General features: G+C 52.5%; 1 protein-coding gene across 29 annotated transcripts in view; it reads left to right on the top strand.

Moving 5' to 3' along the window:
• Nucleotides 1–24,976, top strand: part of ARSG (arylsulfatase G) — a 102,615-nt gene that overhangs the window by 26,345 nt on the left and 51,294 nt on the right. For 4 of the 29 annotated variants that reach the window (XR_016035592.1, XR_016035594.1, XR_016035593.1 and 1 more), the window contains exons 1-4: nt 347–1,248; nt 2,539–2,622; nt 21,700–21,796; nt 22,212–22,352. Coding sequence is in view for 24 of the 29 variants with exons in the window: in XM_088829409.1 (XP_088685535.1) it covers nt 966–1,248; nt 2,539–2,622; nt 21,700–21,796; nt 22,212–22,352 (605 nt within the window). In the remaining 5 variants the exon portion in view is untranslated. Of the gene's footprint in view, nt 1–149; nt 289–312; nt 1,249–1,283; nt 1,526–2,538; nt 2,623–11,067; nt 11,138–11,961; nt 12,309–15,529; nt 15,744–21,699; nt 22,353–24,976 lie in introns of those variants that run through there. The other 25 variants (XR_016035591.1, XM_088829392.1, XM_055408741.2 and 22 more) reach the window with 23 other exon arrangements.

The raw sequence follows: 24,976 nt of genomic DNA, 5'->3' as shown, positions 1-24,976 counted from the left end.
CCACCCCCGCGCCTCGGGCCCCCGGGCCGCGCCCCCCGCCCGCGCCCGCGCCCGCGCCGAGCCGAGCGTGCGGCCGCCCGCGCCCCGGCCCCGCGCCGCTGCCGATCGCTTATCCTGTACCGGCTGCAGCCGGTCTCCGCCGGCCTCGGGGGCGCGCCGCCGACCATGTGCTGCGAGCGCGGAGCGCCGCCAAGGAGGGGGCCGGCCTGGCGCGCGCGCGCCGGCCCACGTGGACGAGGCCGTGCCGGGCGCGCGCCCGCCCGGAGCCGGGGCCGGGGGTCACGGAAGGTAATGTCCTTGCCGTTCCGATCAGCCGCGGGGTCCCGCAGGGCCGCCCCCGCCCCGGCCGCCGGCATCCTGGACACGCCGCCCCCCGCCCCTCCCGGCCCCGCGCATCACTGCGCGCCCGGCCTGGCCGGACCCGGGCGCTGGCCGCGCAGAAAGCGGGGACCTCCGGCCGGGCGCGCGGGTTCCGCGGGCCACCTCCCTGCCGGCAGGTCCCCGGCGCGTCCCCTGCGCGGCCCTGCCCGCGCCCGCAGGGCTTAGGCTCGCGGCTCCGCGCCCGCCGCGGGCAGAACAGGTTCCTTCCAGTTTGGGTGTGAGCCGCGCGCGCGGCGCCGGGGACCCCGAGTTCCTCCTCCCGCGCCCACTTCCCCGGGTTTCGTTAACGCGCGCATCCCCGCGGTTCCTCGGCGGGGGCGACCGGGGCCGAGCGGGCGCCTCGCTTCACCCCTTTTCCTGCAGCGGCGACAGCGTTGCGCGGGGCGCGCCGGGGATGTGAGCGAGCGGCCGGGCTGAGTCAGCATCCCTGGCCCGGGGCGCGCGCGTCCTCCCGTCCGGGCGGGAGGTGGCGTCCTCCCAGGTGCGCGGCCGCCTAACTCCCGGGGGCTCCGCGGGGACGTGGAGGGGGTGCGCGTCCCCGTCCGGGGGCCCCGACCCCAGGGTCTCAGTGTACTCAGCACACGATGCTCAGGAAACCTCAGTTTCGAGCTCGTGACGGGGACAAAGCAGTGTGTTTTGGAGCCGTGGGGCCCCAGGTTGGGCCGCCTGGCGTCCACCTCGCGTCCCCGGGGCCTCGTGGAGACCTGCTGGGAAGCAGAGGCCTCCTTCTCCGCACCCGCCGGCCGCTGCCTTGTCTGGGTTCGGAGAACGTGCTCCTTATGTCTGCAACTCGGGAGACCCGCGTTTGGCTGTGCGTGTACGGAGGGTCGCCGCCGGGCGGAGTCGGCGGTCCAAGTCCTAATACCGGTCAGTTTGCAGTCGCTGCCTGCTTTCTCTGATGGTTCGGGTCCGGGTCCCGCGGGTCAGGGGTGGCCCAGGGGCGTGCTCTGAGGACGCAGGGCTCCCTCGGGACCGGCACAGTGCGCTGGGGACCGCGGGTGCGCTTCGCAGCGTTGCAGAGGCAGCCTGATTCCTGGAGCGTCAATTTCCAAGTCTATGGAGTGGGGACAGCGGTGGTATTCCCAGAACCGGAGGGCGTGATGGGTGATGTGGGTAAAGTACGGATCCCAGAGACTGCCTTATGGTAAGCCCTCAGTCGCCGTATCGCTTCTTGTCACTGCTATTTCTGACTTGTCAGGTCCAACCGCCTGGGGATCCTTTTTGAGTTGTTCTTCGAAGACTCCGTCGTAATGATATTTAGACTCTGATTTTAACCACCAGCATGCAAGCACTTAATACTGAATCAGGAGTGCCTGGAAACATAATCCTTGATACTTAGGATGTTACAGTGAGTCAGGACACAGTCCTGTCAGAATGGAAATGCCATATTCAACATGACACAGCACATGCTGTACTGAGACCTGCTTAGGAGCCTAAGGGAGCAAGCCGTCCATTAATGTAGCTGAGTGACTGCAGGCAAGTCACAGATCTCGGTCCTTCAGCTTCTTGGTTTTAAAAATTAGACAAAAAGTGCAGAAAGTCCTGGGGGCGAATGAACCTTTGGGAAAATCACATCTGAGTCTTTGACCAAGTGAAATGACTAGCTTTTGGAGGAGCATAACTATAATAATAAAAATGATAATAATGGGTCGCTATGTTATTAATATTAATTATCCCTGTTAGTGGCAAAAGGAGAAGAGGCTGACAGAGGATGAGATGGTTGGATGGCGTTGCCGCCTCATTGGACGTGAATCTGAGCAGACTCTGGGAGATGGTGAAGGACAGAGGAGCCTGGCGTGCTGCAGTCCATGAGGTCGCAAAAAGTTGGACACGACTTAGTGACAACACCAGCACCTATTAGTCATTTTTTTTTCACTTTTGCTCTGTTCCCTGTATCAGGTGCCATTTGTGTGATCTGATTTTATGCCCATCTGTCTGTGTGCTCAGTCGTGTTGGACTCTTTGCAACACTATGGACTGTAGCCCGCCAGGCTCTGACTATTGGAGTGGTTTGCTGTGGCAGGGGATCTTCCCGACCCAGGGATGGAACCGGAGTCTGTTGAGTCTCCTGCACTGGCAGTCTAATACTTTACCACTAGCGCCACCCGGGAAGCCCATCACTGGCCTTCTACAGTTGACACTTATCCCCGTTTTACAGATGAGAAAGGTTGGGGCACAGCGCACGAGAGGGGCTCTGCCAAGGCTCAGATGCGCTGGCTTTCTTGCAGCGAAAGCCCATCAGGTATGACCTTTGCCACCAGTGTTTGGACAACAGCGGGCTGTCTGGGAACCCAACCTCTGTCCAGTATTGCCAGCCACAAACCTGTGACCTTTGCCCACCCTGGTTAGGGTCTGGTTTCACCTTGTTCCCTGGATCCTAGTCAGACTAAGGGTGGAAACCCTGCTTTTTTCCCTCTTCTCTAGGGAAAGCACTGCATTACCATGCGAATCAATTACCCCGCCAGCTGCCCCCCAAACAGAACTAACTGTTTAGTTCTAAACCTGAACAGAAGGACCTTTGGAATCTGGAGTACAGAACCAGAAAAATCAGGAAATTAAATTCCAAGTTCAGTGCCCCCTTTGCCCCTCCTGTTGTATCTGTCGCAACCCCGGAGGCAGCAGAGCCCCAGGCTTCGCTTGCAGGGGCCGAGGCTATCGTGAGGCCCTTAGGCGGTCCCGCAGCACCTCTGGAAGCGCGCTGGCTCCAGAGAGCGGTCCGCAGGGCTCTTTTCTACCCTCTGGCTTTGGCTCATTTGCATGAGAACAGATTCCTTTGTGCGCACTTGGCCTGCCTGGTCCCAGCCAAAGGCCGAGTCCTTCTAGTCTTCACGTTGGGTTGCTAGGCAGATATGACCCTGGCTTGCAAATAAGCTCTCTGCATTTACCAGCCCGTGAGAACCTCAACTTGGGGTAAGCAGACTGAAAGGAATCTTGTCTGGAGCTCAGGGAGGCGCAGGCCTGCTTTAAGGGCTGGGCCTTCAGAGCAGCCCCGAAGAGGGGGAAATCTGGAGGGGGCTTGTGGGCAGACCTTGGTGACCCGCCTGCTGCCCTGCTCCCCCTTCCCTGTGTCTGCCTCAGGCACCCATGATCCAACCACGTGTATTCCATGGACGCAATTTTTTAGATTTTTAAATTTTTATTTTAAAAAACATTTATTTCTTACTTATTTTGGTTGTGTTGGGTCTTCTCTCTGTGCGTGGGCTTCTCTGTGGTTGTGGCCTGTGGGCTTGTCTGCCCGACTGCACGTGGGATCTCAGCTCCCCAACCAGGGGTTGAACCCACGTCCCTTGTGTTGCAAGGCAGGTTCTTAACCACTGGACCACCTGGGAGATCCCTCGATGGACACAAATTCTTCTTTTAAAACTTTTAGTTTCTGCTTCTGCAGGCAGCAGAGAATGTTACTGACTTTAACCTCTAGAAATCTTAATTTTTCAGGTGGAGGTACTGGGTTTATCTTGAGGTTTATAGGAGTCCCCCAACCCAGACCCTTCAACCCAGATGGTTTGAAGGACGGCAGCGACCTTCAAGTGACCAACCTAGACAGCATATTAAAAAGCAGAGACGTTACTTTGTCGACAAAGGTCCATATAGTCAAAGCTATGGTCTTTTCAGTAGTCATATATGGATGTGAGAGTTGAAAGACAAAGAAAGCTGAGCGCCGAAAAATTGATGCTTTTGCACTGTGGTGCTGGAGAAGACTCGAGAGTCCCTTGGACTGAAAGGAGATCCAACCAGTCCATATTCAGGAAATCAGTCCTGAATATTCATTGGAAGGACTGATGCTGAAGCAGAAGCTCCAATACTTTGGCCACCTGATGCGAAGAACTGACTCACTGGAGGGAAAGATTGAAGGCAGGAGAAGGGGGCCACAGAGGATGGACGGTTGGATGGCATCACTGACTCAATGGACATGAGTTTGAGCAAGCTCCGGGAGTTGGTGATGGACAGGGAAGCCTGGCGTGCTGCAGTCCATGGGTCGCAAAGAGTTGGACACAACTGAGCAACTGAACTGAGTGACCTTCAAACAGGAATGCACGTTTTGTGAAAAATCTGAAGATCTGCCAAGGGGAAAATATGTTCCTAGGTGCAGATTTGGGGGGATCGCTTTTCGGAACATCAGCTCTCTTCTAAGCTGATTTGAGTGAGAGCCCACCATGGTGCAGGCTGGGTGTTTCTTTATTCCTGCGCAGTGGGCCTTCTCTCACTTAACCAGAGCCAAGGTCTCACCAGGGTGTGCTGCCCCAGCTGTAAACACCTCTTGGGGGAAGATCAAAATGTTCTGTCAGGGAAGACTCCTCTCTGCAAGTCAGTATGGCCCACCCCCCAAGTGCATCTCGTTAAAGATGCATTTCCAAGAACATTATCTTGTGCTTAATGATAACCTGTCAAAATTTATAATATATGTTGCTTGATTATAAACAACTTACAGTAATAACGACAGTGGTTTAATCTAGAAGGGATTTTTTTTTTTTTTACACTTAGAGCAAAGCATTAAACAAATTTCAATTTATATACAAAGTCTGGCTTCCCAGGTGGCACTCGTGGTGAAGAACTCGCCTGTCAATGCAGGAGACATAAGAGATGAGGGTTCGAGCCCTGGGTCGGGAAGATCCCCTGGAGAAGGGCATGGCAACCCACTCCAGTATTCTTGCCTGAAGAGTCCTATGGGCAGAGGAGCCTGGAAGGCTGCAGTCCCTGGGGTCGCCAAGAGTTGGACACGACTGAAGGGACTTAGCACAAATAGCACAAAACAGGATAAGGTAATTAACTACTTTTGAACATAAAGGTCAAGTATATTGTGATAAAATGGAAATGCAGTTTTGAAAAAAGAGAGTGAAATGAAAGAAAATTTCCAACCTAATGAGAACCACGGAGAAGGCAATGGCAAGCCACTCCAGTACTATTGCCTAGAAAATCCCATGGATGGAGGAGCCTGGTAGGCTGCAGTCCGTGGGGTCGCTAAGGGTCGGACACGACTGAGCGACTTCACTTTCACACATTGGAGAAGGAAATGGCAACCCACTCCAGTGTTCTTGCCTGGAGAATCCCATGGACGGGGGAGCCTGGTGGGCTTCCGTCTATGGGGTCACACAGAGTCGGACACGACTGAAGTGACTTAGCAGCAATGAGAACCAAGTGATTTTTAAATGAATAATGGTGGGAATTCCCTGGTGGTCCAGTGGTTAGGGCACTTTCACTGCTGGGGCCAGGTTCAATCCCTGGTCAGGGAACCAAGATCCCACAAGCCACGTGGTATGGCCATAAATAAATAGATAAATAAAAATGAGTAAGGGTGGTTTTCACATTGCTCTGGTGTTTCTATGACACCTGATACATGACAAAAGTGGTTTACTAGTTTAGATAATACTATTAAATACAGTTGAAATTAATCTTTTGTGCTTAGAACTGTGATGAAGCATTGAAGGTACATTAGAACTATGAGGGTTTTAGGGGCTGAATGTCTGTGCTCCTCCCCTTTCAGACGTTGAAGCCCCACCAGGCTGGGGGGCTGGCCCCCACCCCAGGCTATAGTGTCTGGAAATGGAGCCTAATGCAGCAGCAGCAGCAGCAGCATTAGATTAGATCATAGGGTGGGGCCCATATGATGGAATTAGTGGCTTTATAGGAAGAGAGTGGGACTTCCCTGGTGGTCCAGTGGTTAAAACTCCAGCTTCCAATGCAGGAGATACGGGTTCAATCCATGGTCTGAGAACTAAGATCCCACGTGCCGAGGGGAATGGCCAAAAAAAGAAAGAAGGGAGGGTTAGAGAACTCAGAGAGCACACCAAGAAAAGGCCACGGGGAGCTGCGGTGAGGAGGCGAGCCAGGAGGACGGCCCTCATGGCCTCTGAGTGCGCTGACCACAGGCCTGCCGCCCCCGGGGCCGGGAGGGGACACGTTTCTAGTTTACGCCATCTGTGCTTCCCAGGTGGCTCAGTGGTAAGGAACCCGCCTACCAGTGCAGGAGACACGGGTTCAGTCGGGAAGATCCCCTGGAGGAGGAAGCGGCAACCCGCTCCAGTGTACTTGCCTAGAGAATCCCATGGACCCAGGAGGCTGGTGGGCGGCAGTCCACGGGTTCGCAAAGAGTTGGACACGGCTGAGCTTGCACACACGCACAGGGTCTGTGCCATTTTGCTAGGGCAGCTTGAGTTGATGCAGAAGGGGTTTACTGTCCCCCCCCTCCAACATTTTTTGAATTTATTTTGTGTTTTTTGGTCATGCCACACCCTTTGTGGGATCTTAGTTTCCTGACCAAGGATGGAACCCAGGCCCTCGGCAGTGAAAGCAGAGTCCTAACCACTGGACCTCCGGGGAAATCCCCCTCCACATTCTTTGAGAGGATACACCATCAGAAACATCTTCAGGCCAATGAATAAGAAGCACATTAATACGAGGACAAGAAAGATGGGATTTCCCGCCCTCCTGGATGAGTTCTCCCCAGAGAAGACAAAGCCACGTCCGCGTAGTGGACTGTGCGAAGCATGGCGGGGGGCTGTGTGCCTGGGAAGTTCGACCCAGGGGTCTCCAACCTCTGGCACCTGGGGCCAGCTCCATGGAAGACAGTTTTCCACGGACCCAGGGAGGAGGGCTGGTTCGGGGATGACTCAAGTGCACTTTATTTCTGTTGCTGTCACAGCAGCTCCATCTCAGACCATCAGGCTCCAGATCGCAGAGGTTGGGGACCCCTGCTGTAAACGTTCTGATGCATGTGGACCTGGACTCCAAGGCCTGGCTTGGAGTGCTGCGTCTGCCCGCACAGCGCTGCCACCTTGGGTGAATTGCCTCACCCCCCTGTACCTCACTCTGCTTATCCAGGGGAAGGGAGTAACGCGCGCATGCCTGCTAAGTTGCTCCAGTCGTGTCTGCCTCTTTGTGACCCTATGGACTGTGTAGCCCGCCAGGTTCCTCTGTCTATGGGATTTCCCAGGCAAGAAGACTGGAGTGGGTTGCCATTTCTTTCTCCAGGGGATCTTCCTGACCCAGGGATTGAACCTGGGTTTCTTGCATTGCAGGCGGATCCTCCACCGTCTGAACCACCAGGGGAGCTTGGGGAACAATAATAGGAATAGTAATAATGACGACGGTGCCTCCCGCAGTGGGTAGCTGTGAGAGGAACTCAGTGTCGCGTTGCTAGGGTAACTGACGCGGCGTGTGACAGCCGGCGGTCCAGCGCTGTGCTTGAGTGGCTGTCCTGGCTGGGGGCTGAGGAGGCTGGAGCTTGGTGAGCCCGGAACAGGTGGCAGAGACCCTGCAAGGACTTCAGGGCGGAGGGGAGGAGGGAGGAGAGGATGAAGGCAGGTGCGGGTGGGGCGGAGAGCACAGCGCACTTGGGGACAGGCGGTCACTGCCCCCCGGGCACCAGGGGCCGCTGGCGTCCGAATTGTCTCAGGCTTGGTTGCTGCGCTGGGCAGTGCTGATGTATCACTGGGTGCATTGAATCCGTGCTGAGTTTTAACTTGGTTGTCAACACTGCTGTTTGTTGTTTTTTTTGTCTCCGTCGTTCACTGGTCCTGTAGTTCTGTCATCTTCTCACTGCTTATAGAGAAAGAGAGAGAGGGAACTGTGGCCCGAGGAGGCCTCTCTCCATGATCTCTACCTGTTGCAAAAGTCCTAAAAACAGAACAAAACCAAAACCAAAATTCTCTGAACAGAGTGTTTTAATCACATCAGTTTCAGGATCAAACGCTTGTCATTTTAGACTCTGTGACTCAGTGGTGAGTCATGCAATCTCCCTGGAACTGTTGGAAGGCGCTGGGTGTGGGACCACTCCATCAACTCAGGCTTCCTTTGGATAACCGTTGAAGCTCTCAAGTCCAGGGAATGAAAACCTGCTCCTCTGCTCTGTTCTTGCCTAAAGGGAGATGCTGGCTTTCACTGTCTCGTCTAAACATGCACAGCCCGTCCTGCTGCTCCCAGGAGCAACGCACAGTCTTAAGCTGCTGTTTTAACCCTGTCGGAGCAGCACATCCACACATTTCCAGATGACTGGCATGCATGCCTGCTCAGTCGCTTCTGTGTGTCCGACTCTTTGCCACCCCATGGACTGTAGCCTGCCAGCCTCCTCTGTCCCTGGGACTCTCCGGGCAAGAGCACTGGAGTGGGTTTCCATTTCCTTCTCCAGGGGATCGTCCTGACCCAGGGATCGAACCTGTGTCTCCTGCATTGGCAGGGGGACTCTGGGCAGTGAGCCAGCAGGGATTCGGTCGGCAGTTGAGTTCGATGCTGGGTTGTGATCCAGGGCAGGGCAGAAGCAGGGAACCCACCCGTCCTCCCAGCCACACCCACTGCTCTTCCATCAGCACAGCCTTTGCCCATCACCCACGCGCACTGGCAAATGCAGTAGTTTCCCAGGCCGCAAAACCACACCTCAGAGGATGTGGTCCGCCCTCTCAAAGTGTTTACTCGTTAGTTCCGGAGGGAGGACACGTGTGGTCCTCACCTTGGGCGGCGCTGCAGCAAGGTGCTTATGCAAGTCAGAGTCTGCAGGCCACGGAAGGTCGGCAGGGTTTAGGGAAGTGTTGAGGTGGAGCTCAGCTTTCAGGGCGGGAGGGGGGCTTGGTTGTAGCTCCATTTAGACAGAGGCACTCTGTCTGGCAAACACAGATTGAACCCACGCTGGGCTGGGGGACGGGCCTGGGCAGTGCCCTTGTGTGGTTCACATCTTAGAGCCGGGCCCTCCTTCAGGTGCGCCTGGCTCTGCATCGGTGATAGCTAGTCTTTCTGGATGTTTCTGATATTAAAATGTTCAGTTGCTCATTTGTGTGCGACTCTTTGTGACCCCATGAACCGCAGTACGCCAGGCCTCCCTGTCCATCACCAACTCCTGGGGTTTACTCAAACTCATGTCCATCAAGTCAGTGATACCATCCAACAATCTCATCCTCTGTCGTCTCCTTCTTCTCCCACCCTCAATCTTTCCCAGCATCAGGGTCTTTTCAAATGAGTCAGCTCTTCATATCAGGTGGCCAAAGTATTGGAGTTCCAGCTTTAACATCAATCTTTCCAATGAACACTCAGGACTGATTTCCTTTAGGATGCACTGGTTGGATCTCCTTGCAGTCCAAGGGACTCAAGAGTCTTCTCCAACACCACAGCTCAAAAGTATCAGTTCTTCGGCGATCAGTCTTCTTTATAGTCCAACTCTCACATCCATACATGACCACTGGAAAAACCACAGCTTTGACTAGATGGACTTTTGTTGGCAAAGTAACCTCTCTGCTTTTTAATATACTATCTATGTTGGTCATAACTCTCCTTCCAAGGAGTAAGCGTCTTTTAATTTCATGGCTGCAGTCACCATCAGAAGTGATTTTAGAGCCCAGAAAAATAAAATTTGACACTGTTTCCACTGTTTCCCCATCTGTTTGCCATGAAGTGATGGGACCAGATGCCATGATCTTAGTTTTCTGAATGTTGAGCTTGAAGCCAACTTTTTCACTCTCCTCTTACACTTTCATCAAGAGGCTTTTGAGTTCCTCTTCGCTTTCTGCCATAAGGATGATGTCATCTGCATATCTGAGGTTATTGATATTTCTCCCGGCAATCTTGATTCCAGCTTGTGCTGCTTCCAGCCCAGCGTTCCTCATGATGTACTCTGCATATAAGTTAAATAAGCAGGGTGACAATATACAGCCTTGACGTACTCCTTTTCCCACTTAAAAAATCGTTTTCATCGGAGTTGATTGCCAGTGTTGTGCTGGTTTCAGGTGCGCAGCACAGTGAGCCAGGTCGTTACACGTGGACACGTGCCCGCTCTCTTTTAGGCTCTCCTCCCACGTCGGTCGGTGCAGAGTACTGAGTCTCCCGGGCTCTGCGGTAGGTCCTTGTCAAGCATCTACTTTATATATGACAGTGAGAGTGACAGTCGCTCAGCCGTGCCCGCCTCCTTGCGACCCCACGGGCTGCACAGTGCCTGGGACTCTCCAGGCCACAGCACTGCAGTGGGCGGCCTGTCTGTTCTCCAGCAGATCTTCCCGACCCAGGACGAAACCCACATCCCCCGCCTCGCAGGCGGACTCTTTAGCAGCTGAGCCGCCAGGGACGCCCGTCTTGCGTGCAGCAGTGTGTCCATGTCAGTCCCGTCTCCCTGGTAACCGCGGGCTGGTTTTCTCTGTCAGTAGTTGTGCTTCTGTTTCTCAGATGAGTTCGACTGTTCCCTTGATGAAGTCCACTTGGTTTGGCTGTGCTGGGGCCTCCCTGCTGTGCCGGTTTCTCTCTGTCGCAGCGAGTGGGAGCATCTCGGTGCAGAGCTCAGGCTGTCGGGCGCGGGAGGGCTTGGGTTGTCCTGGCTCTCAGGCTCTGCTCTTCCACGGCACGGGGGATCTTCCTGGACTGGGGGTCAAACCTGTGTCCCCTGCACTGGCAGGCAGATTCCTGACCACTGAACCACCCGGGAAGCCCCATGTATACCTTTTATTATTGTGGCTCAGCTGGTAAAGAATCCGCCTGCAGTGCGGGAGACCTGGGTTCGATCCCTGGGTTGGGAAGATCCCCTGGAGAAGGGAAAGGCTCCCCACTCCAGTATTCTGGCCTGGAGAATTCCATGGACAGTCCATGTGGTCTCAAAGAGTCGGACACAACTGAGCAACTTTCACTTTCATTTTGGGCTTCCCTGGTGGCTCAGACGGTAAAGCATCTGCCTGCAATTTGGGAGACCTGGGTTCAATCCCTGTGTCGGGAAGATCCTCTGGAAAAGGAAATGACAACCCACTCCAGTACTCTTGCCTGGAAAATTCCATGGATTGAGGAGCCTGGTAGGTAGTCCATGGGGTCGCAAAGAGTCAGACAGGACTGAGCAACTTCACTTTTTTTCTTTCATTATATAAATGACAGCATGTGACATTTGTCCCTCTGTCTGCCTGACTGCACTCACTGTGACGCTCCCTGGGTCCATCCGTGTCGCTGCAAATGGCGTTATGTAACTCCCACTTTCCGTTGGCATCAGCAGAGTCAGTTCCCCTCACATGCCCTCTGCGTCTTGACTTCACCTCGTGCTGCTCTGCTGTCCAGAGCCGGATGCATTGGTAGGCCGCCTGCTCCCGAGACCACGCTGGCTGTCGCCGGAGGCTGCTGGGGGCAGAGGGACCCTCTAGGTTTTCCCCGAATGGCCCTGACAGCCATAGGACTGTGTGACCAGAACTATGGTTCAGAGCTTTGAAAATGCCAGCCAGCGTGATTCCTCTCCCTGTGTCCTGGTTGCAGCCACAGTGTTTGTGTCCTTTGCCTTTTCTGGGTTCAGAATCCAGCAGCACAGTCAGGACACGGACTCGGCCGGTAGCTGCAGGCACTCTGGATTTCACCATCTGTACTTGCAGTCGTTTTGCTCAACAGTCATTGCAGTAACGCCTTGGCTTTGCACAGTGCTTTTTTCAGAGTGTTCTCACGTCTGTTATCTCTGTATCTTCAAGACAGTTGCGGGAGGGGAGAATGATAGCCCACGCCTCTGAGCACGCCTTGGGAGCCAGGCCTTGTGTTGGGTTGTTTCATGCTCAACATTGGGTTTGGGGTGCAGGGACTTTTCTGTGGTCCTGTTTTTCAGGAAAGTGGGGAAACTGAGGTCCAGAGAGATTCAGCAACTTATCCAAAGTCACACGGCAAAGGAATGACTCTTCTGGAGCCTGGACACATGTTCTGCAAAGTCAGTCAGTGTCAACACATCCCCAAAGTCGGTTCTGCAAAAGGCACAGTTGCCAAGTACTTCACTGAAATGAACTTTCTTTTTTTTGCAGGGGGTTGGGCAGGGACAAGGGGCAGAACCACACAGTTTGCAGGATCTCAGTTGCCCAACCAGGGATGAAACCCCGGCCTGTGGCAGTGAGCTCCGGCAGATGGTGAAGGGCAGAGAAGCGTGGCGTGCTGCAGTCCATGGGGTCGCAGACAGTCAGACAGGAATGAGGGACAGAACAACAGCAAATGGCAGTGAAGGTAGAGTCCTTACCCCTGGACCGCCAGGGAAGTCCCTGAACTGAGCATTTATTTTTTCCTCACTTCCGCCCTGGCTTCAGCCTCAGGGCTTCTCAGATAAAACAGCTTGAGTCTCTGGGTGGGCGGGGGCTGCCACAGCGAACCCCGTGGACCGGGCGACCGAGAAAACAGAGCCGCTCTCTCCCTTCTGGAGGCTGGCGGTCTAAGAGCGAGGTGCCGGGTGACTCGGCTCTTGCGGAGGGTTCTGGCCGTCACAGCTTGCTGTGTCTCCATCTGTGAGAGAGAGCGAGTTCTCTCCTGACTCTTCCTGCAAGCGCACGAATCCCATCAGGAGGGCTGTGCCCTGTGACCTCATCCAGCCTGCATCATCTCCCAAAGGCGGCTCTGCGAGTTTGTCCTGATGAGGGAAAGGCGCTGATACGTGGATTTATACGTGGATTTGTCTGTTTGACTGCGCAAGGTCTTAGTTGCGGAACATGGGATCTTTTTTTTTTATTATTTTATTTGCCGCAGGTGGGATCTAATTCCCCGACCAGGGATTGAACCCGGGCCTCCTGCATGGCGGGCTCAGAACCTTAGCCCCTGGACTCCCAGGGAGGTCCCACCAACAGAAGGATTTTGAAAGGACATTCAGTCCATAATGAAATCTCACATGTTTCATTGCAGAGGTGCAGCAGGTTTGGGGAGAAAATAAGTCTACAAAAATAGAAAAGACAATTGTTGTTCAGTTGCTCAGTCGTGTCCAACTCTTTGCGACCCCATGAACCGCAGCACACCAGGCTTCCCTGTCCATCACCAACTCCCGGAGCTTGCCCAAACTCATGTCCATCGAGTCGGTGATGCCATCCTACCATCTCATCCTCTGTCATCCCCTTCTCCTCTTGCCTTCAATCTTTCCCAGCATCAGGGTCTTTTCCAGTAGCATTTAAGAGAAAGTTTTCCCTCTTATGCAAAAATGACACAAGAAAAAAATGAAATTCTGATATATACTTCCTTGATCAGTCTTACCAGGGGGAAACATAGAAGTATAAGGTCGGCCTGTCCCTCCTTCCTGCCAAAAAATAAATCTTACCTGAGGGATTCCCTGGTGGTCCATGGCTCTGCACTTCTAAACTAGGGGATTCAGGTTCTAACCCTGGTCAGGGAACTAAGATCCCACAGAGCCCATGGTGCAGCCAATAAATTAATAAAATATTAATAAGAAATAGAATAAGAAAATAAGTTGAAAACTCACCTGAATCTAGTCTCACTTATAGATCTACAGATTAATAGAACAGAGTTCCAGGAAACATTTTAAGTGACACCATGGAGGTGAAATCAGCCAGATCCAAAAGGTCAGAAATTTTACAGGACAACCAAATTTATTTACAAATATGTTGTAGGGAAGAGAGAGGAGGAACATATAAATGAGAAGGGACATGTGAGTCCAGTGCGGTGCAGAACGGACTCTGTTTGGATCACGATTAGAACAGACTGTTCGTGCTAAGTCACTTCAGTCATGTTGACTCTGTGTGACCCATGGACTGCAGCCTGCCAGGCTCCTCTGTCCATGGAATTCTCCAGGCAAGAACACTGGAGTGGGTTGCTATTTCCTTCTCCAGGAGATGTTCCCAACCCAGGGCTCGAACCCAAGGCTCCTGTGGCTCCTGCATTGCAGGGGGATTCTTTACCACTGAGCCAGCGGGGGAGTCCAGAACAAACTGTAGAAAAACCCAGAACCAATGGTGAGACTTTGAGGACGTTGCAACATTCACTGGGTTTTCGATGGTGAACACAAATTACTGTATTGTTTTAAAGGGGGGCTTTACTGAGACTTGTAAGTATATTTAAAAGCAGTTCTTATAATTTAGAGAAGCATATAGAGACGATTGTCAGTGAGATTACATGACATCTGAGATTTGTTTGCAAATGATGCAGTATAAGTGGAGAATGAGGGAAGGGAACTGGGATGGGGGCGGCTGGAAGTGGGGCGGCCTTGTGCTGTTGGCTGTTGAGTTTAGATGTTGGGCAGGTACTTGTGAGTTTCTCAACTTTTGTATGTTTGACAAGTTCCATCACAAGAAGTCTGATAAGTAATAGATAAACACTGCTTTGTAAAATGTCCTTAAATATTTGGCAAAGAGGCTTTAAGGGAGTGGATTTCAGGTAGCTGACTGTAAGCTCTTTTCTTTTTTAAAAAAAGTGTTTTTTAAAAGTTTATTTTTAATTAGGGGGTGATTGCTTTATAGTATTTTGCTGGTCTCTGCTGTGCATCAGCATGAATCAGCCTCCGTATACTTACGTCCCCTCCCTCCTGATGAAAGTCCTTTTCATTGGATCCCACCCCTCATGATTTTTCTTCCCAGTGGAGGATGGAGTTTTAGAGAAAGGATGTTGTTCAGAGGCCTACCTACTGTCTGTTTTTCTGACCTGTGTTCAAGGACCCAGATATAATTTCTGCGGCCTGCTGAGTGTTTAGAGGGGTGACCTCAGGTCCCCTCTGCTCTCCCAGACTGGCTCCTGCCACGTGGTTTCCTCCTGGGCCGATCCCAACAGGTGGTTCCAGCCAAAAACCAGGCAGAATGTCATCTTCCCCCGTCACTGCTGGGGTCACAGAAGCTGATGTTACCAGCAACAGGGTCTGGCTAGACGTCTTCAGACTTAAATTAAAAAAAAAAAACTTTTACTTATTTATTTGGCTGTACTGGGACTGGGGATCTTCAATCTTAGTTATGGCATTTGAGATCTTAGTTCCCCAATGAGGGATTGAACCTGTGCCCTGTGCCCTGTGGAACTGCTCTCCCAGTTTGGATGAAGGTATTCAAAGATTTGCTTTGTTCTGGTTAGAAGATGAATGATGAGACGGATGACACCTGACTGTAGGGAACCCTGCCCTGTGGAATATTTGCAAGTTGTTAGGAGAGAAGATTCTCAAAGTATGCATTAAGAGGGAAAAAGCATCTGTTTTTCTTCTCTGTCTCTTTTCTTGTGTCTGTAGGAGATGATGGGTGTTAACCGGATTTATCCTGGTCGTCGTTTCACAGTATACGTTCGTCCAGGCCTCACACTGCATGCCTTAGGCTTACACAGGGGTGTATGTCAGCGATATCTCAGTAAAACAAAAAGAAAAATACAGACCAGAAAAGGAAGCTTTTCCTTTGCATCCTCTGTTGAACTGAGACTGAAGCCCCGCCCCCCTCAAACACTCCTTTTTTTTTTCCTCTTAATTTTGGCTGCACTGGGTCTCTGCTTGCAGCGTGCAGGCTTAGTTGCCCCGAGGGAGGTGGGTCAACTCCCCCATCAGGGATCGAACCGAGTCCCACTCAGGGAATCCCCCCTGCCCCCGCCCACCACGGACACTCCTAGGGACGCTTTCCGAGTTGGGCCGGCCCCAGAGTGACATGCTGGGCTGTCGGGACCAAGGAGGAGCCCCGAGGAGGTTCATCACGCTCAGCGGTAAGGAACCCTCGGCCGCCGGCCGCCAAGTCAGCTGCACCTTCCCGCCTCTGGGCTTGGCGGAGGGCGACGCAGAACTGAAGGCGGTGCTCCCGCCGGGGCTTGCTGGCGGGCGCCCGGGCCCTGCAGCCTCACCTGGCGGCCTGTCTCACCTGGACTCGCCGCGTCCCCAGCCCGGGGGCCCGGGGGCCCTGTGCCGACCCCGCGCTGGCGCAGGAGAGGCCCGTCTCCGCCCGCTGTTCCCGCGGCGCCCCCCGGCCCCGCCCTGTGCTCTCTGTCCGGTGTGCTTTCCTGGCAGAACCTTCCAGAACTGCAGTCTTGCTCGCTTCTCCCCGGGGCCGCCGGAAAGATCCGCTCCTCGGTGGGGCCGCCCCGACCTTCCGGAACCCACAGCCGCTCGCCTGCCCGCCCCCGGTCTCCTCCGGGCCGTCCGCTCCCTGACTCGCCCCCGGGGGTCTTCCCCCACTCCCCCGCCCACGGCAGGGGCTGCCAGGCGCGCAGTGGGTTCCACGTTTCATTCACCGCCGAAGCACGGCGCCCGGGCCGAGACCGGCCCTCGGCCCGCGGCCCGCGACGGCTGATGTCGGGTCACTTCGGACACGCGTGGGCAGCTGGTGCCCCGGGGCCTCCCGCGTGACTCGCGCCTGCAGCCAGCGCCCCCTGCGCCCGCGTTCCGACTTGCCGGGCAAAACCACAGAGCTCTGCAACTAGAGATCACACCCCCCGGGCCTTTGTCTTTCTTGGCCTCAGCTCATCCGAAGCTTTGTCTTTGGAAAACCAACAGAGCCCTCTGCCAGAGAGGGCCGCCGGCTGTCTTGTTGTTTCAGCTGTTTGCAGGGCCCTCTCGTGGGCAGCTTGGCCGGGGCCCCTCGGGGAGCCAGGGTCAGGTGACCGGCCTCCTGCCTGCGTGGGGACTGAAAGCGCATCTTCAGGTGGCCTCCTCCGCCGGATCTCAGCGCTCCTGGCCCTCAGCCTGCATCGTTTCCTCGTCAGGAGCACCTTTCCCCATCAGCCCGCAGGGAACTGAAGAGAACCAGGCATTAGCAGGCCCAGCGCCTTGCTTTACCCTGGGGCTCGCAGAGAAGAGCACAGGCCCTCGCAAAACTGATCAGCAGCTAGAGTTCCCTCTCCTGCAGCCTGAGGACACAGGCGGGGTTCCTGCTCTCCCCAGCAAGATCTATCCCAGACAACGTTTTTGGTTTTTTTTTTGACCCTGCCCTGAGGCTTTCGGTTTCTTAGTTCCCTGACCAGGGATCTTACCTGCACCTCTGCATTGGGAGGGCAGACTCTAAACCACTGGACCATCAGGGAGTTCTGCTTGGATGGAACAGATGGGCCTTCCTTGGAGGGGTTTGTTGAGTAGGGTGGTCGGGTAACTTCCAACCCAGTGGAAGGAGGGGTGAACACTTTATTTGCCAGAGACCCCCTTTCTTTTTTTGCCTTTTTTTGGGCCACACCGAGCATCTTCACTCTCTGACCAGGGATTGAACTCGGGCCCCCTGTGTTGGAAGCGCCAAGTCCTGACCACTGGACCACCAGGGAAGTCCCTCTCCCTTTCTTCCTAAGCCCCTAGGAGTGCTCCTTGCCTGTGACCACACCCCCTTCTGAGCTGGGAAGTGTGATATATAAAGAAAATTGGGGAAAGTGACCTTAGATAAGACACTGAGATCAAAGTCTCAGCCTGGATATTTAAATTTTTATGTATTATTTATTATTTTTTAGCCTTGCCATGCACATTGTGGGACTTCCCTGGTGGCTCAGATGGTAAAGAATCCGATAGCAGGAGACCTGGGTTCCAACCCTGGGTCAGGAGAAGGGTATGGCAACCCCCTCCAGTGTCCTTGCCTGGAGAATCCCATGGACAGAGGAGCCTGGTGGGCTACAGTCCACGGGGTCGCAAAGAATCAGACGCGACTGAGCAGCTAACACATATGCACCTTGTAGGCTCTTCGAGCTTACTGACCAGGCTGGAACCCGTGCTCCCTGCGTTGGAAGCAGAGTCCCAACCGCTGGACCACCAGGAAGTCCCTCAGCTTGGATATTTAAAAAAGCAGTAACAACCCAGCTTTACTGAAGTACAACCGACAACTGAAAACTGTATTACTTGCCTGTTGTTCAGTCACCGAGTCGTGTCCGATGCTTTGCTACCCCATAGACTGCAACACGCCAGGCTTCCCTGTCCCACACCATCTCCTGGAGTTTGCCCAAGTTCATGTCCATTGTCATGAACTGTGTTTGTTGTCTGTACAGTGTATTGTTTTGATACATACATACATTATAAAATGATGGCCACAGTCAAGCTAGTCAACACACCCATCATCTCATATGGTCACCTTTAAAATTGTTTTGGTGGTAGAAACACTGAAGGTCTGCTGTCAGTGAATCTGAAGTTTGCAGTGCAGTTTCTGAACTCTGCTCAGCGTGCTGTACATTAGATGCCCAGAAGTGGTTGATTGCGTACAACTGAATGTTTGTACTTGGACAAACTCCCTTCCCCCACCCCCGGCCCCTGGCAGCCACCATGCCCTCTCTGCTTCTGTGTGTTCTGCTTTGTGAGATTCCACATAGAAGTGAGATCACCATGTGAGATCAGGAGATATTTCTCTTTCTTGCCTGGCTTATTTCATTTTGCAGAACACCCTCCAGGTTCATCCAGGTTGTTGTAAATGCAGAAGAACTTCCTTCTTTTCTTAAGGTCCACTAATTCCATTGAGTGTGTGTGTCATACAGATGGCACATTTTTCTCTACCTGTTCACCCTTTACTGGCTACTCGGGCTGTTGTGAATAATGCTGCAGTAAAGGTGAGATCTTACGAGATGTAAGATCTTAATCTTATCTCCTCTGGATATACCCTAAGAAGTGGGATTGTGGGATTGTCTGGTCGTTTTGTTTTTAGTGTTCTGAGGAACCTCCATACTGTTTTCCATAATGTCAGCCTGGATCTTAATCAAGGTTCGTGGCTTGGAGTCCGTTCTTTGAAGGTCTGACTTGCTTTTTCCCTTTAGTTAAAAACAATAAGTGGGGGAAAGTATTAAATGTCTCCCTGGAGGCGTGGGTGTGGAGGAGAAGGATGGTGTACTGGCTAAATTAGCTTATTTCCATTCTATAAAAATTGTAAGGACTAATGACTCTCTTTGAAAAACCTCAGAGGAATGTTTTATCATAGAATTCTTAAGAAAGACAATCTGTTTACTTCTGTTCCCACCTTAATTTTAACTTCCTTCTTCAGTGGTTTTCCCCCCACTCCCTGGAAGGTTTCGTGTTGGGTCATTCTGAAATGGATTATGGATGAAGAACTGGAGTGCTCTAGGGTTCCAAGCTAAGTGGCTTTAAGAAGAAAAGCTTCCTCTGACTGTTGCTGATGGTCGGAAGCCAGTACAGTAAGACAAGTCAACAAGTGTTTGTAGGCCCGCTCTGTGTGCAGAGGCTTTTTCGTCTAGAAAGGGAGAAATCTTTGGGGCCTCAAGAGCAACAAAGACCAGTTGAATCTAATTGAGTTTGAAATATTAACTTTCCTTTTGGAAAACGGAGGAATTTGCATTTCTGAACGATTGATTCATTGCCCTCCAGATGACCATGACTGTTGACTTGGAATTCCTTTTATTTTGGTGAAGTGCATATCTGCCTCTCCTTCTGAGTTTATCTGGATCTTCCAGAACTTACATACCTCCAGCCACTCCCGTCCAACTGGTTGGCCATTGGGTTGGCTGGCTGGGTCTGTGGGCTGTTCATCCCTTCCTCAGAGGCAGGAATACAGACAGCACCTCTCAAAACTCCAACCCTAGTGTGTGCTGTGTTGAGTTGCTTCAGTTGGGTCTGACTCTCTGTGACCCCATGGACTGTAGCCTGCGAGGCTCCTCTGTCCATGGGGATTCTCCAGGCAAGAACACTGGAGTGGGTTGCCACGCCCTCCTCCAGGGGACCTTCCCGATCCAGGCAGGTTCTTTACCACTAGTGCCACCTGGGAAGTCCCAGCCCTAGTAGCATATTTATGTATTATAATTTGGTTCTCTTTAATAGGTTGTTCCATAGAGACTTTTAAAATCTGATCCAGAATTTCAAGTCTGTCTCCTTCAACCTAGTCAATTTAGGGCTTTTAGGTGAACTAGGGGTAATACGGTTTTATTCTCTGTTTCCATTTGCAGCCTGCAGTTGAAAGCATAACCTTCCATTTCTGTCTTTCAAAACTCAACCTGATTCATTGCTTTTGTGTTTTTCCACGGAAGCTGAATCATCTCTGGTTACGTTAATCACCTCCAGTTAGGTTTGTTTTCTTCTAGGACCAGAATCTTAATTTTTTGTTTGCTTGTTTGTGGCTTCCCTGGTGGCTCAGATGGTAAAGAATCCGCTTGCAGTGCAGGAGACCTGGGTTGGGAAGATCCCCTGGAGGAGGGCATGGCAACCCACTCCAGTATTCTTGCCTGGAGAATCCCATGGACAGAGGAGCCTGGCCGGCTACAGTTCATGGGGTAGCAAAGAATCGGACACGACTGAGCCACTAACACGCTTCCCTTTGTTTGTCTTGAATTATTTGGTTTATTGTGTGTTGTGACTGTGCTGGGTCTTTTGCTGCGGGTGGGCTTTCTCTAGTTGTGGGGAGCAGGGGCTGCTCTCTCGTTGCGGAGTGGCGCTTCATCTTGCAGTTACTTCTCTTGCTGTGGAGCACGGGCTCTAGGCTCACGGGCTTCCATAGCTGCAGCGTGTGGCTCAGTGGTTGTGGCTCACGGGCATAGTTTCCCCACATCATGTGGGATCTTCACCGACCAGGGATTGAACCTGTGTCCCCTGCATTGGCAGCTGGATTCTTAACCACTGGACCACCAGGGAAGTCCTTGAATTTTTTTTTTCCCTTAAGCATCTTGCTACTTAAAATGTGATCCAAAGACTACATTAGAAATACAGTTTCCAGGCACCAGCCTCACCTAATGAGCCTGCATTTTAATAAACTCTCCAGTTGATTTGTATCTGCATCAAAATATGAGAAGCGCTGGTTGATTTAAAATTTTCTTTTTACAAATTACATTGCCAAGATGTAAAGGGACACATTTTCATTAAATACTTTTTGGACATTTTCTTCCTAACGTTTTATTAGGAAACATTTCAAATATACAGCAAAGTGGAAAGAGTTCTACAATAAGCTCCCTGGACTGTCCACCCAGATTCAACCATTAACTTAATTATTTTCCTTTCCTTTCCCCCCAGTTACTTTCTATCAAGAACTTCGTACAGAGGGACTTCCCTGGCGGGCCAGTGGTTCAGACTCTGAGCTCCCGCTGTAGGGCCTGGGTCCGGCCCCTGGTCTGGCTACTGCAATCCTGCATGCTGTACAGCGCAGCCAAAAAAAGTACAGACTGCTCTTTTATTTGGGAATTCCAAGTAAATGCCAATAAATTCCACGTGGTCAGGACTCGGTGCTCTCCCTCCCTAGGGCCCAGGTTCTACCCCTGGTAGGAGAACTACAGTGCAGCCGAAACCCAAACAAAACTGCTTTTGTGTAGAAACGCTAGTTTATAGCATGACTGTTAGAAAGGAGCATGTCTCGGTAGGAAGGGTCTCACCCCTTCTTCTAGAATCCTTGATGGGTTTGACACATTTACCCTTGGTTTCTTGTGAGTCAGAGAAACACGATGGGGTGGGAGTCTGGTGTTTCACAGAGTGGGGTGCTGGTTCTTGCCCCTGATCTGGAACACGGGGCCTCAGAATATTCCCCCCTATACGGTGATCGGGTTCAGACATCATCCCTAATGTTGATTCCAGCCCTGTAATCATCGGTCTATTGCAAATATTATTAGCATCACTAATTCTCAGGTGGAGAAACTGATGAACTCGTTCAGTACCCGAATAAGAAGGAAAACATGTGTTGGCATGGGAAAGTGATTATTTCCTAAGCTACTGAGTAAAACACAGCTGCACTGGCAGTTTTAACTGTTTTCTTGTCAATTTCTGTTCTTTCAGGAAACCTTACAGACACACGAAGCCTTCCACCATCTGGAACTCAGAAACTCGACTGGGGAGGACTGTGGCTTCTGGACCGTCCAGGTGTTTCACAGATGTGAGCGTTTGCCCCGCACTCGCCAGCTGGAGCCCTGAACAGTTGCACGGCCTGTGCTCCGGCTCACACAGCCCTGAACTGAGGGGTCGTTTTCCAGGCGGCCGGGAGCAGCTGCTGACACTGTGGTCTGACGGCCGCACACTGCCCGCCGCCTCCCAGAGCTGGGCTGGAGAAAGCCCCATCCGGGACTGGAGTCTCCTGACTCTTGAATTAGGATTCTGGGGGGGCCTCACCTCTATAGCCGCCACACCCTTGTAGGCATCCCCATTGCCCCCAGTGTCCCCCAGCAAACTCCCCCACTGCGTCACTGCACAGGCTCAGAATCCTCCCCGACCGCCATGGCCTGGCTTTCCCTGAAGGTGTTGTTGGCGGGGCTGAGTTTCCTGGGGTGTCTTTATCCTCTCGTGGATTTTAGCTTCAGCGGGGAGACACGAGGCCAGAAACCGAATTTCGTGATCATTTTGGCGGATGACATGGGGTGGGGTGACCTGGGAGCCAACTGGGCAGACACGAAGGACACTGCCAACCTGGACAAGATGGCTGCAGAAGGAATGAGGTGAGTGCTGGGGGTGCCAAGCCAGCGTCTCTCTGGATGTCCTACCCTGACTCTTTGGGGGAACGGGGCTGTGTGAAAACACTTAGAGAGCGATTACTGGGTCCATGTTGATTTAATTAATTGATTGATGAATTGGTTTTTCAGCCAGTTCAGCATCATGAAGAAATCCATCCATCCATCCATCCATCCATCTATGCGTGCATCCATCCAATAACACTTTTTTTTTTTGGCTGTGCTCCTCAATTGTTGTGATCTTAGTTCCCTGACCAGAGATCAAACTCAGGGCCCTCGCAGTGAGAACACTGAGTCTTAACTACTCAGGGAATTCTGATAACACTAACTTTGTGTGTGTGTATATTAGGAAATGGAACACAAAGGTGAACAAGATAAAAATCCTTGCCATCAAGGTCTCTTAGTGGAGACAGGTTGAAAGGAAAGTACGGATTACAGGCTAGTCCATGAGCTTGCATCAGGAGTTTCTGGAGTCTGTGGGGAGGGTGTGGACCCCAGCCTGGAAGTTTAAGGGAGAAGGTGACCTTTGGAGAGTGACAGAAAGTGGGGCACACAAAGGCCAAAGGACTTCACTGTGAGCTGACAGGACTTATGGTCCATTTATGGCGCACTTACCTCTGAAGACCACAGCAAGGAAGACGGGTGTATGTCTGAACCAGTCCAAGTGTTTATAAATTTTTTGCTCCGGTGCAGCTTTCCCCTCTTTGAAAGTGAGACTGGGAAGAAGTGTCGGGCTTCCAGACTTCGGGTTTTCCTTACTGGGTGGATGTCGCTCTGCCTGGCCAGATCCCGTCTGTCAGGGTTAAATTCCTCTGGTGGGGAATCACCCCCGCCGGCTTGTTGGGACAGCACATGGGCTTCTCTGGAGTTTCACCCACGAGCATCCTCACGCTTAGAGCTTTCCCCTGACATAGGGACCCCGCGGCCCCTGCATCTGGTGTCACTCTCATCCATCCTCCTCCCCTTGGCCAAGAGGAAGATTCTAGAAACATCTCCCTGTTTCCAACCTTTCAGAGGCCTTTGGTAACCCTAAGGATACAATCTGAACTCCAAGGAGCATCGTACAAGCCCAGCCCTTCCCTTGCGCTGGTCCTCCGCGGGGCCCCTCCTGTGTGGACCAGCTGTGGTCCCCTCCGTGCCTTCAGCTGTTTTCTCGCCCTGTTTAACCCTCGTCTGTGTAATTAGTTCTTTCGTTGTTGCTGTTGCTCAGTTGCTCATCTTGTCCAACTCTTTTTTAAATATAAGTTTTATTTTGTATTAGAGTATGGTTGATTTGCAGCATGATAGTTTCAGGTATACAGCAGAGTGATTCAGTTGTACGTGCACATATATCCATTCTTTTCCAGATTCTTTTCCCACGCAGGTTATCACAGAGGATTGAGCAGAGTTCCCTGTGCTGTACAGCAGGTCCCTGATGGTTATCCATTGTATGCTGCTGCTGCTACTAAGTCACTTCAGTCGGGTCCGACTCTGTGTGACCCCTCGGACGGCAGCCCACCAGGCCCCCCGTCCCTGGATTCTCCAGGCGAGAACGCTGGAGCGGGTGCCATCGCCTTCTCCAATGTGTGAAAGTGAAGTCGCTCAGTCGTGTCTGACTGTGAGACCCCATGGACCGCCGCACACCAGGCTTCCCCATCCTTCACTGTCTCCCGGAGTTTGCTCAAACTCATGTCCACTGAGTCACAGATGCCATCCAACCGTCTCATCCTCTGTCGTCCCCTTCTCTCCCTGCCCTCAATCTCTCCCAGCATCAGGGTCTTTTCCAGTGAGTCGGCTCTTCAATCAGGGGGCCAGAGTATCTGAGCTTCAGCTTCAACATCAGTCCTTCTGATGAGTATTCAGGACTGATCTCCTTTAGGATGGACTGGTTGGATCTCCTTGCAGTCCAAGGACACTTAGGAGCCTTCTCCAGCACCACAGTTCAAAGCGTCAGTTCTTCGGTGCTCAGCCTTCTGTATGGTCCAGTCCACTTTCCCCTGCTGTTTAGTTAGTGTCCACGCCGTCTGGCTCCCGGTTCCGCGTGAGGTCCTCGGGATGGCTTCCGTGGCTGTCTCAGGTGTACCTGTCATCATCTGCTGCTCTTCGTGGTGACTGTTTAACCATCTGACCACCTGTGTGGGGTTCAAAAGTGTCAGCGCCAAATTCACGTCTGTCGAGAGCCTCAGAATGTGACCATATTTGGAAATAGAGTCTTTGCAAATGTCATTAGTTAAAGATCTCTCTTATCTCTTACTTGATTTAGAGTGGTCCTAAACCCAACCGCTGGTGTCCATATAGGGAGGGGAGAGGATGCAAAGGGACACAGAAGAGAAAGTGAAGATGGAGGCAGAGGATGGAGTGATGTCCCCACAAGGGTTGCCAGGCAACCGTCGGAAACCAGGGGGAGGCCGGGGATGGGCTCTCCTGATGAACCTGCAGAAGGAATCGACCCTGCCGCCATCTTGATTTCAGGCTTCTTCCTCCTAGGTTGCGAGAGAGTCAGTCTCTCTAATTGCAGGCCCCCCGTTTGTGGTCATCTGTTACGGCAGCCACAGGAGATTAGACGGAACCCTTCTAGCTCTGGGCTTCACGAAGAGAAGTGCCTTGTCTGTCCTCTTGCCCTTGCATTCCTG

This window comes from Moschus berezovskii, chromosome 20 (genome assembly GCF_049115385.1).
Source record: "Moschus berezovskii isolate FMDL1 chromosome 20, NW_MosBer_1.0, whole genome shotgun sequence".
Taxonomy (NCBI): domain Eukaryota; kingdom Metazoa; phylum Chordata; class Mammalia; order Artiodactyla; family Moschidae; genus Moschus; species Moschus berezovskii.
Note: the sequence above shows the minus strand (reverse complement) of the source record. Positions and strands in the feature narration are given on the sequence as shown.